General features: G+C 56.0%; 1 protein-coding gene across 1 annotated transcript; it reads left to right on the top strand.

Moving 5' to 3' along the window:
• The first annotated feature begins 4599 nt into the window (after window positions 1-4599).
• Window positions 4600-13331, top strand: CCN5 (cellular communication network factor 5). The gene is made up of 5 exons (XM_035892892.1): window positions 4600-4659; window positions 7114-7330; window positions 7963-8211; window positions 8386-8582; window positions 13293-13331. The coding sequence occupies exons 1-5, from the start codon at window positions 4600-4602 to the stop codon at window positions 13329-13331; spliced, it is 762 nt and encodes a 253-aa protein (XP_035748785.1).
• Window positions 13332-13821: the final 490 nt, after the last annotated feature.

Here is a 13821-nt window from a genome sequence, read left to right on the forward strand (position 1 = left end):
TTACAAGTCTGATTTTTTGGGTTATCTGAATGTTTAACTTAGGGGACAATTATGAATTGCTCTCATCTGGGCTGCAGCAGAGAAAAAAAAAATCGCCCAAAATTAGTGCCCAGGTTTTGCTATGTCTGTTAATGTCTGCATCGTCCTTTCACAACGGCCGGTACAAGGCTGGGCTGTACGAATGAGAAGCCCCTCAGTCTGAGCAGAGATCGCGCTGTAGTTTTGGCTAAGCAAGCTCTTTCTTGGTTGCGATGGTCCTGTTTGCTCCCTGTGCAATCACTCAGCTCCTTCCTCTTGGCAATGTCAGACTTTGAGACCAGAACCAGCACTGAGTCCCATTTATCAGTGCTTCTTTCTAATGAAACCTACTTAAAAATGTCTGGAAAACGGTGAAGGATCAAGCGTCCCCACCGCCGTGCACCGCTCCCCATGCGGAAGACCCTTTCTCCTTTGGAGAGGGCAATGCCCGGCTGTTGCTCGCTCCCTCGCTGCGGCAGCTGGGGGCTTGGAGGGGTCAGCTGGTCCCAGATGAAGCCGAGGTTTTCTGATACAGTTGCCTGACCAGCAGAAACTGGACGGCAGCCCTGAATTCTTTTCTCGCAAGTCACTTGGACAGGCACCAGATGGTAAATACTTTCAGTCTCTCCCAGCCTGGGTCTGGGGTGGAAGCAGTGACCTCAAGGTAAAAGATTGCACAGCCTGTCCCTCGTCCCTTGGGGTGGCCAGTCCTCCCAGCCCGGCTCCGTTCTCCAGTTAAGGTGCGAGAACCAGAGGGAATGAAAACAGCCAGACAGGGATGGAAACGGCCATCACCACCACCTCTCTCAGCTGTTTGAAACTGGAGCCGGATTCATTCTGGGTAGGAAACAACTTTCTCATCCTGCCAAAAACAAAGGTATTTCAAAGTTTCCCAAAGCCAGGGTGTTTCCAGGAGTCTCATGAAAAACAGCCAGCAGCCACCCCAAAGTGTCCAACAGCTGAGGGAGACCTGAGACGTCTCCTTTTCATCTCAGGGCTCTCGGCTTTTTCAAGCTGGGCATTTTTCCAGCTTTCCCACCAATGCTGTCCACCCACCACGGACAGCCCTGCTCCCCTGCAGCAGGGATTTGAGCCAGGAGTGCCCAGAGGGAAAGGGAACGTCCTCCCCACCAAGGTACGGGGTGGATCTCACCCTAGACCCATGAGTTCACCATTGGTATGAAGAGGAATAGACCCAGCAAGGACCCAGGATGGCCTAGGTCTCCTTGGCACAGATGGACGTCCAGACCCTGGTCTGACTTCAGCCAGCTCTAGGGAGGGTGTTGAACACACGGTGTAAAGAAGGGGAGAGTCGCAAGCAAAGGAGAGGGGTGGAAGGAGAAGAGGGCCTATACCCATCGCAGATGGATGCAATTTCAGCCAAGCAGGGTGCGCAAATGCGAGCTTCGCAGTGTTATTCACGATGGCACATTAAATGGTACAGACATGAAAAATCCAGCTGTCTAAAATGTAAATTCACTGGGTCCGTTCCTTCATTTCTATAGAAAGAGCAGAGTTTGCCAGCGGCTAACTCAAAGGAGGTGCATTCAGATCTCTGTATCAACTATTTTCTTGCACAACTGACCACAAAAAACAAAAAAAATTACAGCCCCCAAAAATCCTGACAGTAATACCATGGAAACTGCAGAGCACAACATACGGACTTAATTACCAGCTATGAAATCACACATATGGTACAGAACACATATGGGGTACGTGCTCCAGGGAGGAAGGGTTATAGCTGAGTATTTACAAAGTGAACTGCTAATGTGCTGCTCTTGTGTGGCTTTGCAAATCAAAACCTGCGCAAAGGCACTTGGCCGGGCCCTGCCTGCAGCTCCTGGCCCCCCAGCACGGCGACCTGGGCAGGCACATGGGACCCCCAGAGCTGGGAAGCTCAAGCCCACATCACCCACAGAAAAGCCTCCTCCAGAAGGCAGAGTCGTGGTGGACTTTGTGGGTACCCCTCCAGTTGGCTCCTCCAGGCACACCCAAAAGACAAGGAGGTAGTGCCAGGGATTGGCAAGGCCACCTGAAGCATGGGCAGCTGGGCAGGTGCGGGGTGGTGGGTTCAACCCCTCTCTGGCTGCTGGAGCTCTGCTGGCTTCCTGGTGATGTCATACCATCACAGCGACATCATACCATCACAGCCATGTCACTTTGCTGCAGCAAAATCTCAGCGACATCAAGTGTTGGGGGGAAGCAATGTCTCCTCTTGCCCCAAACTGAGGGAGAGGGTAAGGAAGGGGTCCCCCGCAAAGAGCCAAGCCTGTACCCAGGAGAGGGCAGGCAGCGGGCTCCCCTGAGCCAGGGCCTCATACATGGGGGTGCTGACTGCTCTCAAAGCTGCTCACTGAGGGCGATGAGAGTTTTTTATCTCTCTTACCAGCACTGTCACCTGATTTCCATCTGGGAAATGAAGTCAAGCCCATTAATCAGGAGTCCCTAACAAACACAAGCCTGGAATAACTAACTGAACTCCCTGTCTCCCTGCAGCAAGGCTGGATCAGTGCTTTGGCTGCTCTCGAACCGTTGTGGATCGAGGCACCACGGCCGCCTCCGGGATGTCTGGCTGAGCCGTGGCATCTGAAACACGACAGCCAGTGGGACGGCATCAGCTCCGGGGAGCGGAAGAGAAAATGGCAGCATGAGATGTGCCTCCAGCCTTTGGCATCAAACCTTCTGGCTTGTGAGCACCCGTCAGTAGGGATGGAACCCCGCTGCTAGCAGGAGGGAGCAATGCGCAGCCCTCACGCCTCCCCTGCGATGGGCAGGGCTGCCCTCAGCCCAGGCAGGGCTTGGGTGATGCAGGGACCTGGGGCTCCTCCACGAGGAGCGGAGACTCCGGCTCCGGGATAAGTGACAGCAGCCTTTGGAAGGTGGCCTGGTATTTCCACAAGCTGCCGTGACCTCGTTAACAGACTGATTGCAGCTAACGAAGCAAAACCAAAGCAGAGAATCCGGGTGGTAATGGGAGAGCTCTGACTGTGCTCTTCCCTGCCAGACTCTGCCTTCCCTGCTCCATGCCCTGGCTTCCAGCCTATGGCAAGTGGTGGAGCTGAGGTCAGGATTGCTGCTTGGGTGACTGAGGACCTATTTTGCAAAAGCCAAAGGAAGGGAGAAAAGGCTGGAGGGAGAGAGGGGGCATCACTCCTAGTTGCATAATTATACAGCACCCAGCTCCTCCTGTGTGTTTGCCAACATATATCATAATATTTGATGTATAGCAGCAGTTCTCATCATGCCTGCAAGACAAGGAGAGTCTGTGCACAGTCGCCATGGGTCTGTCCCTTGGACCAGGGCAGAAGCAGCATTCCCGGCTCCCAGACCATGTCCCGCAGGCAAGGGGGTGCAGGAGAGGGGCCAGGGCGAGCTGCAGGGCACTCCTTTCCTTTGAGCTCTGTACTCACAAATCCCCCTTCTTACATCTTGTGATAAGATCTGGGGTATAGGAACTTGGAGAAGGAGCTTAGTTTCCTGGAGGTCTTGAGATGTTTAGTATTTTTCTTTCCTAAGAGCCAGCCTCAAGTCCCCAGACACAGTGGCTGCAAGGGGAGGCAAACGCTGAGCACTCACTCCTCTTCCTTGAAACTGGATTTTAAATTCTCATGATTGCTTAAGCTGGCCATAATTTTTCAGGAACTAAACTGGGGTTTACAAGGTTTGAAATCAGCAGTGCTTCTGCAAGGGCCAGGCTGCAGCCCTCTGCGTCACGGCCCAGCCCCAGGGCAATGCAACGTGATGTGCATCCAGCCCCCCTGCCCAGCAGCCTCCCTGGGTGGCTGCAGACCCACGCAGGACAGGGGGTGCTGTGGCAGCACCCCCACCCCCACAGCAAAGCCCCTTCCTGTTCTCGCTGTGCCAGAGAAACTGAGAAGGGAATCGCACCTCTTACTGCCTGCAGAGCTTGCCTGGCAAACGGCTGCCACCAGAGCTGCTGGCAATCAAAAGCATGTCACAGGCTGTCCCCAGCAATGGAGGGACAGGACCTGACCTCGACTTCAGGGCTCTGTGGGAAACTCGCCCCTCTCCCACAGCCTGCCGTGCTCTGCCCTCAGCATTAAATAGAGGGGTGGGTGCCCTGGTCCTGCTTGGTGGTGGCAATGCCCCAGGGCGGCAGCAGGGACAGCCCCGCCAAACCCTTCAAAACCCAGGAGGAAGATACTGGCTCTGTCTGGGCAGACCTTGATCAGTGGGAAGAGGCATGGACCTTTCCTCCCAGCCATGGCTAGCAGCAGGAGCCAGTTTGCCCCACCATCCTGGCTCCCCAGCCCCTCTCCATGCTTCCCAGGAGAGTTTCCCTTCCCTTTGCTCGCTGTCTGGGTGGACGGCACATTCTCACCTTGAGGGGAGTGGAAATGGCAGCTGGAATGTGGGAGGGGAAAAAAAAAAAGAGAGAAAAAAAAATGTTGAGGCTTGTCCAAACCTACTCGTGTTTATATTGGAGCCTGTGAGTGACATCAGAGCGGGGAGAGTATAAACACCAGCGGGACCTACTCGGGGCTTTAAAACCTGAGAACACGCTGCTGCCTCCAAACTGCCTGGGGGGTGATGTGCTGAAGTGGCGGAGGGGAGAGCAGCATGAGGCTCCAGCTGGAGAAGCAGCTTTTCTTCCTCTCCCTCCTCTGCATCCTCTCCAAGGTAAGGGAGATGGGGCCCTGGGGTGGCTTTAGCCATAGTGGGGAAAGCACCTGGTTCTTGCAAAGTGAGATGCAGGGAGGACTGGGGTGTTACACGGAGCCCGGTGGCTAATGCTGTCTGGCAGACAGGCTGTATTTATACAGTCCCAGAGGGACAGAGCTATGCTTGGGAGAGATGTTTGCAATTAAGCAGTGGGGTCTTAACGTCCATGGGCCAAAGGCATCAAAAGCACGCAGGAATGACAGCAATGCACTCTGTTTGCTTGCTGGGTCCCTGCAGCTCTCGCACCCGGGGCTGAGGTATGTGTCCGGCGAGCAAGCGAGCGGCAGCCCGGGGGGGGCGGGGCCCCCCTTGGTCCCTGCCCAGGCTCCCGGGGCGAGGGGCCAAGCAGCGAGCATCAGCCTTGGCGTTACTCAGCTCTCGCCCCTCCCTGGGATGCTCATGCAAAGCCAATGCCTCTGACAGGGTTTGGGCTGTTGTGGTGAGGTTTTTTTTTTTTCTTCCTTTTGGACTCTGTGAAAATAGTTGTCTGTGCAGAGAACGGGAAAGTTGAAAAGTTTGGGGTATCTCAGCTCCAAGTACTTCTAATCGCTGCTTGAATCCCAAGGCAGGCATTCTGCAAGCAGGGATATCATGGCAGCGTCGTGCCTGTTTGACTCCTTTCCAGACAGTTAAGTTCTCTGACAGGAGCCACATTGTCATCTGAAGACAAGTTAATTACAAGGAGCAGGGGGAAATGGATTAATGGAGTTGGCTTGGCTGATCTTTCTGAAACAGTGATTTGTGATAGCAACCTCCTGAAAGATGAAAAATGCCCTTGGCTGTCTGGGTAAGCTGACGGGGAAACGGCTCCTGCCCCAGGCACTCAGGAGCACCTGGAGAATCATCAGGGCCCTCCTGCCTCCAGCCCCAACGTGGCCACCACAGCCAGTCCTCCGGCCCCTGCTGCGAGTCTCTCTGGTGTCTGCCACACTGATAAAGTGCTGCTCATTCATAAAACTAGAACACGACCCAGATTGCCCGGCCCATCTTGCATATATTTTATCTCCTGGCACTGACATTTCTACAGGCCCATAAAAAGCATCTGAACTGCTGCAAATGGGGAACAGATAGCACACCAGAGCCCACCTTCTCTGCCTAACTGGTCATGTCAGGCCTGATGCTACTGGGAGAAACTAAAAGAGAAAGAAAAATGGTATCTAAAACCCACATGGTCCAGCTGAACCCATCAATCTCTCAGCAGTCTCAGCAGAGGCACCAGTGTCTGGACCAGCACAGGGCTGAGTTTTTTGGTTGCACATTTGCTGAACTGCTGCCTGCGTTGCACATGCTGGCCATGGGGCCAGCAGAGCAGCAAGGCTGCTGGAGAGCGGCTCAGAGCTGCTCCATGGGGCCAGCAGAGCAGCAAGGCTGCTGGAGAGCGGCTCAGAGCTGCTCCATGGGGCCAGCAGAGCAGCAAGGCTGCTGGAGAGCGGCTCAGAGCTGCTCCATGGGGCTCGCACATGTGCATGTTCAGGCCAGCAAGGAATTCACTTCCAAACTGCAGGGCCAGCTCACGTGGCTCCAGGCCCTGTATGCAACAGCCCTGTCAGATGTGACATGATGGGACCACAAGCGCTGCCTGCAGAAGCTGTTTGTGCCAGGGTAATTGTGCAAGCAGAATGAGCCGTGGATATAAACACCCACTGGCCCAGGTGAACCCCTGCAGGTGCAGTCCTGGCAAACAACCAGCTGGGCTCTGCCAAACCAGTTGCTCACTCGAGCTGGGAGGGGAAATGTATCCCCAGTCTTCGAAAAGGTGCCCGTGTCAGGGCTCCTTGCCCGGTGTGCCAGGCCAGGCAGAGGCTGCTGCCGCCAGGGACAGGCAGAGGAGGCAGCCGGACCGGGAAGGAAAGCAGTGAGGTTCCCCCCACTGCCAATGCTGTGCCCTGTTTCTTGGCGTGAATGAGAGCCCTTCAGGTGGTTCGGAGTGAGATGCTGTGCCCTCACCATGTGCGTTCCGCCCCCGTGAAGCCACCTCTCCAGCTGGGCACAACCTGCGCCCCAGCAGCAGGCATGGCCGCAGGCTGCCTTCCCCTCCCTCCCGCTGGGCTGCTTAGGGCAGCGTGCAGCTGCCTCCGGGGCTGCCAGCCCCAGGACGTGGCCATCACTACCCGGGATGTTGGCTCTGTGGCTCCATCCGCCTCCTTTGTACTCAGAGCAGTGAGGCAGGTAAGTTCCTATCCTGCGGAGTGCTGAGCATCCCTGGTTTCCATGGGTGCCCATCACACTGTGCCTTTGGAGGGTAACAGCTTTGCAGGCTGCTTCGCCGTATTCTCATGGATTGTCAGAGCCTCCCTCCACCAAAAAGCTGCCCCCATGGTTGAGAAAGGAGTATCTGGCTGTCCCAGTATAATAGCAGCCATTGGCCAAAAAACAACCTGTACTGAATCAGCGATGGCTTTGCCTCTGCAGGTGTGTGCCCAGCTGTGCCGGAGACCATGCTACTGCCCCTGGGTGCCACCCCGCTGCCCCCGTGGGTCCCCCCTGGTCCTGGATGGCTGTGGCTGCTGTAAGATCTGCGCCCGGCGCCTGGGAGAGCCCTGCGACTTCCTCCACGTCTGCGACCAGAGCCAGGGCCTCATCTGTGACTACAGCGCGGCACCCGCGGGGACCGGAGCCACCTGCAACTGTGAGCATCGGGGTGCCTGCTCCCCGCTGGGATGCCTGTGCCCCCAGCCCAGCACGCACCCCAGCGCCAGCCAGGGCCCCAGCCTGCTCCAGGCATCCCTCACCGCTTTCAGGGAAGCTGCTAAGGCTACAAAAGCAGCTTCGCTGAGGCTGATGCACGCAGCTTGGCCACGGGGCTGTGCTGCAGCTCCAGCCAGCTCTCCTGCCGTTTGCCAGCTGGGGTTTCGGGGTGGTTTGAGTGGGGATGGACACAGGGGTCCCGAGGATGCTGCCGTCACCCTGCTGGGGCTGGAGCCTGAGTGGTCCTGCAGAGAAATTTCAGAGAAACTTTTTCTAGCCAGAAAATCCTGAAAGGCAGGGTCAGAGACAAGGGCAGTAGGTTTCTCACCAACTGGGGAGCTGCTGCTTTGAAAATACAGAGGGATGAGGAAAGGAGGTAGGGAAGAGGAGGAGACTGGGCAATGCACATGCTGCTGCAAACTCGTGTCTGCCCCCCACACCGCTCAGTCACTTCTGTGGCCCCCCAGTTCAGTCCCTTCGTGCCAGCCGCACAGTTTCCCCCAGCAGTCCCCTCTGCCATCCACATCTCTCCGTCACTTTGTCCCTAACGGGCTCCCTGACTGTTGCTTGCAGTTGAAGATGGCGAGGAGGGCTGCGAGGTGAATGGCCGAGTCTATCGAGATGGGGAGGTTTTCCAGCCCAGCTGCAAACTCCAGTGCCGCTGCCTGGATGGGGGCTTCACCTGCATCCCGCTCTGCCAGGAGGATGTCCGGCTGCCCACCCCAGATTGCCCCTACCCGCGGCGCGTGGAGGTCCCGGGGAAGTGCTGCCCAGAGTGGATCTGTGAGGCCCGGGACCGGCACCTCCTCCGGGATGCTGGGGCAGGGAAGATGCAGGACATGCCAGTAAGGGGACGCCCACACAGGTCGCTGGGGATGGTCCCTTCACCCCAGACCATGAACATCAACAGGATGATGTTTCCCCACCACTCAGGCTATGCCTGCAGCACCCAGAGAGTGGCTCCAACCACCCTTTTTCCCCTCATCTCTTTTCATCCAGCCCGCGGGGCAGCATCCCCACGGCTGCCGTACCCCTGCCAGGAGTGGGGCACGGAGTGGAGCACCTGCTCGGCCACCTGCGGCGTGGGCTTTTCTACCCGCATCTCCAACCAGAACCGCTACTGCAGGCTGGAGACTGAGAGGCGGCTCTGCATGGCCAGGCCCTGCCCAGCTCTGCAGGCAGCACCCCTGGCGGTAAGTGGGGGCCTCGGTGAGCTGGGGTCTCCGAGCAATAGGTTTGACTGAGAAAGGGAAATGCCAGCCAGCACGAGTCATGGGACCCCCGACTACCTGTGGGCACCCCATCACTTGTCCCCAGCCATGCCTGTGTCTCAGGGACACCTAAACTGCACTTGGCAAACAGCTCTCTGATGGCAGGGGCAGACCTGAATTTTGAGGTCTTTGGATGTCTGAATCCAAGAGCACCGTGGATCCCACGTAACCCCGAGCCACACAGGTGGGCTCAACCTGCCCCTATGGCTGGGGGTGCATCTGCAGCTCCTGCCTGGCTCCCTGGGTACACCTGAGGGCTCTGCACCCCTTTAATTAGCCTGGCACAGCCCCAGTGAGGATGTGGTGCAGAACTGCCTCGCTCCGTGCAGCTGGCACTTTCCAGGGCCAGGCACCTGCACTGCCACATGCCCCTGCTCCCTAGACACGGGGGACATGCCACCACCCTGCTCCATCTCTCCATCACTCTCTGCTCTGCCTTTCCAGAGGGGAAGAGGAGGTCGTTTGTAGCCGTGCCCACCCTGGTTGCATCCTGGAGCCAACGCCTCATCCCGGCAAAGAGTCTGGCACAAGTCCACAGCACTGTGGTTTTGGTGGAGAAGGAGGATGCATCCCTTGGGAAACTGGGGAAGAACTGATGGACTTTGGCTGCAAAGGAGGGTGGAAATAGAGAACAAGATCCCCATGTCACACAGCACCTGCCCCCTCTGTGCATCCTGCTGCCCCCAGCAGGGAGGCAGCATCCCTGAGTTTCTTAGGCTGAATGTAATGGGAAATGGGGAAACCCTGCCATGAGCATGAATCCATCCAAGAAACTAGGAATTGGTCCTTTCCCGGATTGGTGGGGCTTTTGGAGAGGTGATGCTGCTCCTCCGCCACATCATGCATGCAGCTCTGCTCTGTGGACGCTGAGAGAGAGACAGTCTCCAGCATCGGGAAGCCCAAATCCCCAGCAGGACCCCTTGTGCCCTGGCCCCCCGGGGAAGGGACAGATACATCGGGCTGGGCACCACACATCACCGCTGCACCAGGCTGCACAGCTCAACTGTGCACAAGCTCAGCCATCCCACGATATCCACCCCGGATAGGCAGCCGCCTTCCTGGGCATGGGCAGAGGCATCCTCCTGATGGCAGCTCTAATTCACCTTCCCCGCATCTCTCCAGAATAAACACGAACCTTCCTGCTCCGCCTGGCCTCCTCCTCCCCAAAGCGCTGGCGGTTTGGCAGGGCTTCAGCGAGCGAGGAGCTCAGACGCAGGAGACACCGCTCCGCAGCACCAGACATACCGCCTGCCATCCAAGCACATACCCCGCGAGCCGAGGCCAAAAGAAAAGCAGGGAAAAGAGAAAACAAATCGCAAAGATGAGTCGGGGCCGTCTCCCGACGGGCTGGAGCTGCTCCAGCTATGGGAGAGTCAGCACAAGATTGCTGCTTGGCAGCTCTGCTTTTACTTTCTCACAGCAATAATCCTTTGGGGTGATTGAAAAATGAAACTCAAATGCCCTCTAACGGCCTCGCACAAGCATGCAGAGGGAATGCACGTCCCATGGCGAGGCCAGAAGGGCAACTGGGAAGGAGCAGAGGTTTAGGTGACGTGTCCAGGCGAGATACGGACAGTTCAGATATGTATTTGGGGAACTGAAAGTAAAGATGTGCTCATCTAGGTACGGGGCTTGTCTGGGCCGGTCTGTGCGGGGTGAGCCCGGCTCCGGCGAGCCCTCGGGAGCTCTGCTGCTCTCTGCCAGCTTGGCTGCTGCGGGGAAGGCCTGACCCAGGACGGGGCAGCTTGGAGGCACCTCAATTCAGGCTGCTTAGAATAAGAAAATAGGAAAAAAAAAATGTGAATCAAAGCACTGAAAACACTATTACAGTATATTATATCCTGGACTGCTTTTATCCAGCCATGAGCTCCATCTGCTCTGCCGATGGGACCGACCCAGGCCATAGCAGTGCCTGGGTCTCCATCGCTGCTGGGATGTGTGGGAGAGCACGGCACGGCACTGGCTGTGTTAGTGCTGGGTCTGCAGCCCCAGGCACATACCAGGCCGTGCCTCTTCTCAGCCTCCCAAAAACCAAAGCCCAAATTCTCCCCCTGTAACTCATACCTCCTCCCGCCAGCCCCATACCTCCTCCACTCACCCTGGACCAGGATTTCCCTGGCATCGTGCCACCATCATCACCAGCTGACTGCCCTCCCGGCCCAGGCCAACGTGTTACTGGGCCACATTCAGGGGTGCAGGGGCAAAAGGCTGGATGGCAGAGAGAGCTCCCCTCCCCTGCCCGGGGGAAAGCAGTAGGAAAGGCAGCAGGGCCAAGGCAGCCGCTCCCCCGCCCCCTGCAAGTGCTGAAAATAAAATTAAAGTCAAGGATGCTTTTCCATCACCTCTTTGGGGGAAAAAATAAGAAAAAAAAAATAAATCTCACTGCTCATGCAGGAAAACATTGCTTACAAAGAGCATTATTCACTGTGATCAGCTGGTGCTCTGCCTGAATACAAATCCTTAATTCAGTTTGATACGGGGGACACAGTGAACCTGTGGCAGGCAGCAAATCACAGAGCGAACGTGGCCCGGTCCGCAGCTTTTTTTGGCTTTTTCACCTCTGCAATGACCATGCCAAAAAAGCGGTGACACACTCATGTAGTCTTTAAAACCACAATGTTCCTTGACTGACAGGGATAAGACATGTTCTGTGTACTGAAAATCCTGGGGTTTAAGCCAGTTCTTGGCTCAGCATGTTGGGCCATGGCCACCAAGGCCAGGTGAGCTGCTGGCAGGGAGCGCTGCCGGGGCTTGCACCCCCCCCGAATCCTGCCCAGCCACCTCCGGGTGATGGTAAAAATCAAAAGGTCACTTTTTAAGCAGCAACCTGCAATTCTCACCTCCAACAGAAATGACTCAACACCCCTCTGCTATAATTTTCTTTTTTTTTTTTCTGCAAAATGTCATTTCTCCCTGATTCACTAGGCAGAAAACATCTAAATAATGAATTAATGAATCCAGATAAATCAGAATTATTTTTCCCTAAGAATACAGGGAAATCAACTCTTGTGATTTGATTGCCAGTCTCACAAGATTTGCTGTTCCCTCTAAAGCCCTGCTACCCTGGAAACATGCTTATGTGAGGATCTGCAGCCTCTGACACAGCAGGTCCTGGGCTTTGCCTGTTCTCCTGAGGCAGTTGACCTCTGCCATCCATGGGTGATTATGGGCACCTGTAAAGATAAAAAAAAAAAAAAACCAAACCAGAAGACAACTCACCCCTGTCCTCAAGGCATGCTGCCACATCTGCACATGTAAATGGCATGTGATTTGGCAACCATATTCCTGAACTAGCGGTGAGCAACAGATCACAGCTCATTTCAGTGCAAGCACATGCAGCAGCTGAAGGAGAAACTGTGCGCCACTGCCTGAGTAAACAGCATGCATCGGAAATTCTTTTTCCAAGCCATTCTCATGACTGGTGATTTTTAAAAGCATGGAGTTGGCTGAGAAAGGGCTGGATGAGCCCCTCATTATAGCTAAACGTTGTCACATACCTCCCGGAGCACAAGAGTGCGGTGCTTAATAAAAAAAAAAAGTAGATCAAGGACCATTTTGCTGTTGGTGAAGAGCCTTGAATCGGTTGCCTGAAAGCCCATCACTCAGGTTACGTGTTTGCTACCCGCAGGAGCCATCCCAGCCCTGTGCGCTCAAACTGCCCTGCACACGCTGGCAGCAGCATCGCTGCCACGTGCTGGAGCCGAGGGGAGCATCCCAGTACAGGATCCCCCAGCAGAGCTGGGCAGTAGCATCTCTACTGCGAGTGAAATCATGGGTCAAGTGAACACCTTAAACACGCACGAGGTGGGCACGAGAGAGGAGCCGTGCTGCTGCGTGCGTGCCTCCAGCGCATCCAGGCAGCGGGAGGTGTGGGGGGCATGGGGCCGCAGCCAGGCACGGGCAGTGCTCCCCATGCCCTGCCCTGCTCCTCCCTTCCCACGGCAGGAGGCACCCAGCCCTAAGCCTTCATTCTGGGGACAGAGAAATTTTGCCGACAGAGCTGAGAGCCGCTTGTGACCCTTCCCGTGATGACAGCCAGCTCCCAGCCAGCTGCTGTCTCTGCCTCAGTTTCCCAATGGTTGATGCTCTGGGACAAAAGCGACCACTCCCAGTTTGTTCCTCTGATCTCACTGCACTTTCAAACCTCCATAAAGTTGCTCTGCAAGTGCCACCCTAACCCCAGGCTGCAAGAGCAGCTGAAATGCATGGAGGCGAAGGAGGCAGGGGCAGGGCAGGACGGAGGACTAATTTCCGGAGGGGTGAACCCCTTCCTCTGCTACTCCAGGAGCACAGTTCCACCAGAGCCTCTGCAAACGTCAGAAAAGCCATCTCCTCACCCCATGGGAACAGCTTTTAAGCTTCGCCTCTTGAGGCACACTTGTGGTGCCTAGATTTTATCGCATAAGCAGGAAATCACATACAGCCTTTCCCATCATTAATCTGCCCCAGCCAGCATTTTTTTGGAGTCAACACACTGAAAGTCACAATAAGGAGCTACCACCATGCCATGCCCTGGGCTTCCTTGCACTGGCCCCGACCTGCCGCACCCACGAATGGTCCAGGGGAGATGTTCAGCTGCTCCCCAGGGAAAAGGGCACTCAGGACTCACCCATCATACTTCCTCCCCGGCAGGTGAGATACCAGCTTCTTCCCACCCCTGATTTAGATTAGGCTGGCGTCTTCTGGGCTCAGCCCTTTACCTGAAGTTGTTTTGCCAAGGTTGTTTCCCTATGGCTTGCCAGGGTAAACCTCCTCCCTTCTGATTGCCTGTTTACTCCTGTGCCTGGAGATAGAAGTTATTTCTGGCTTCTTTCATGCAGCAGCAGCTGCTCAGCAGCGCAAACGGGGAGGGCTGGCTTCCCTTGGGGGGTCCTCTTTGGGGTTGCTGGTTTTAGCTCTCGTCCTAACCTCACAGTATCTGTGTGTCTTCTCCATGACGTCCTCTGCGACAGGGGAGGCAGGAGAGGAAGGTCGCAGCCTGCCTTGCATCTCCTCCCCGCGTGGGTCAAAACTGCTCAAAGGAGGAGGAGGAGGAGGATGATTTTTGTGTTTGGGATGGGATACGGAAGCGCAGCGAGAGCAGCTTGTTGCCGTGTGCTGTAGGGAAGGTGCAGCCTTTGGCAGGGAGCGGGGCTGAGGGCTGGCGACGCCGCGGCTCCAG

Source organism: Egretta garzetta, unplaced genomic scaffold (assembly GCF_000687185.1).
Source record: "Egretta garzetta isolate BGI_Z169 unplaced genomic scaffold, ASM68718v1 scaffold214, whole genome shotgun sequence".
NCBI classification, from domain to species: domain Eukaryota; kingdom Metazoa; phylum Chordata; class Aves; order Pelecaniformes; family Ardeidae; genus Egretta; species Egretta garzetta.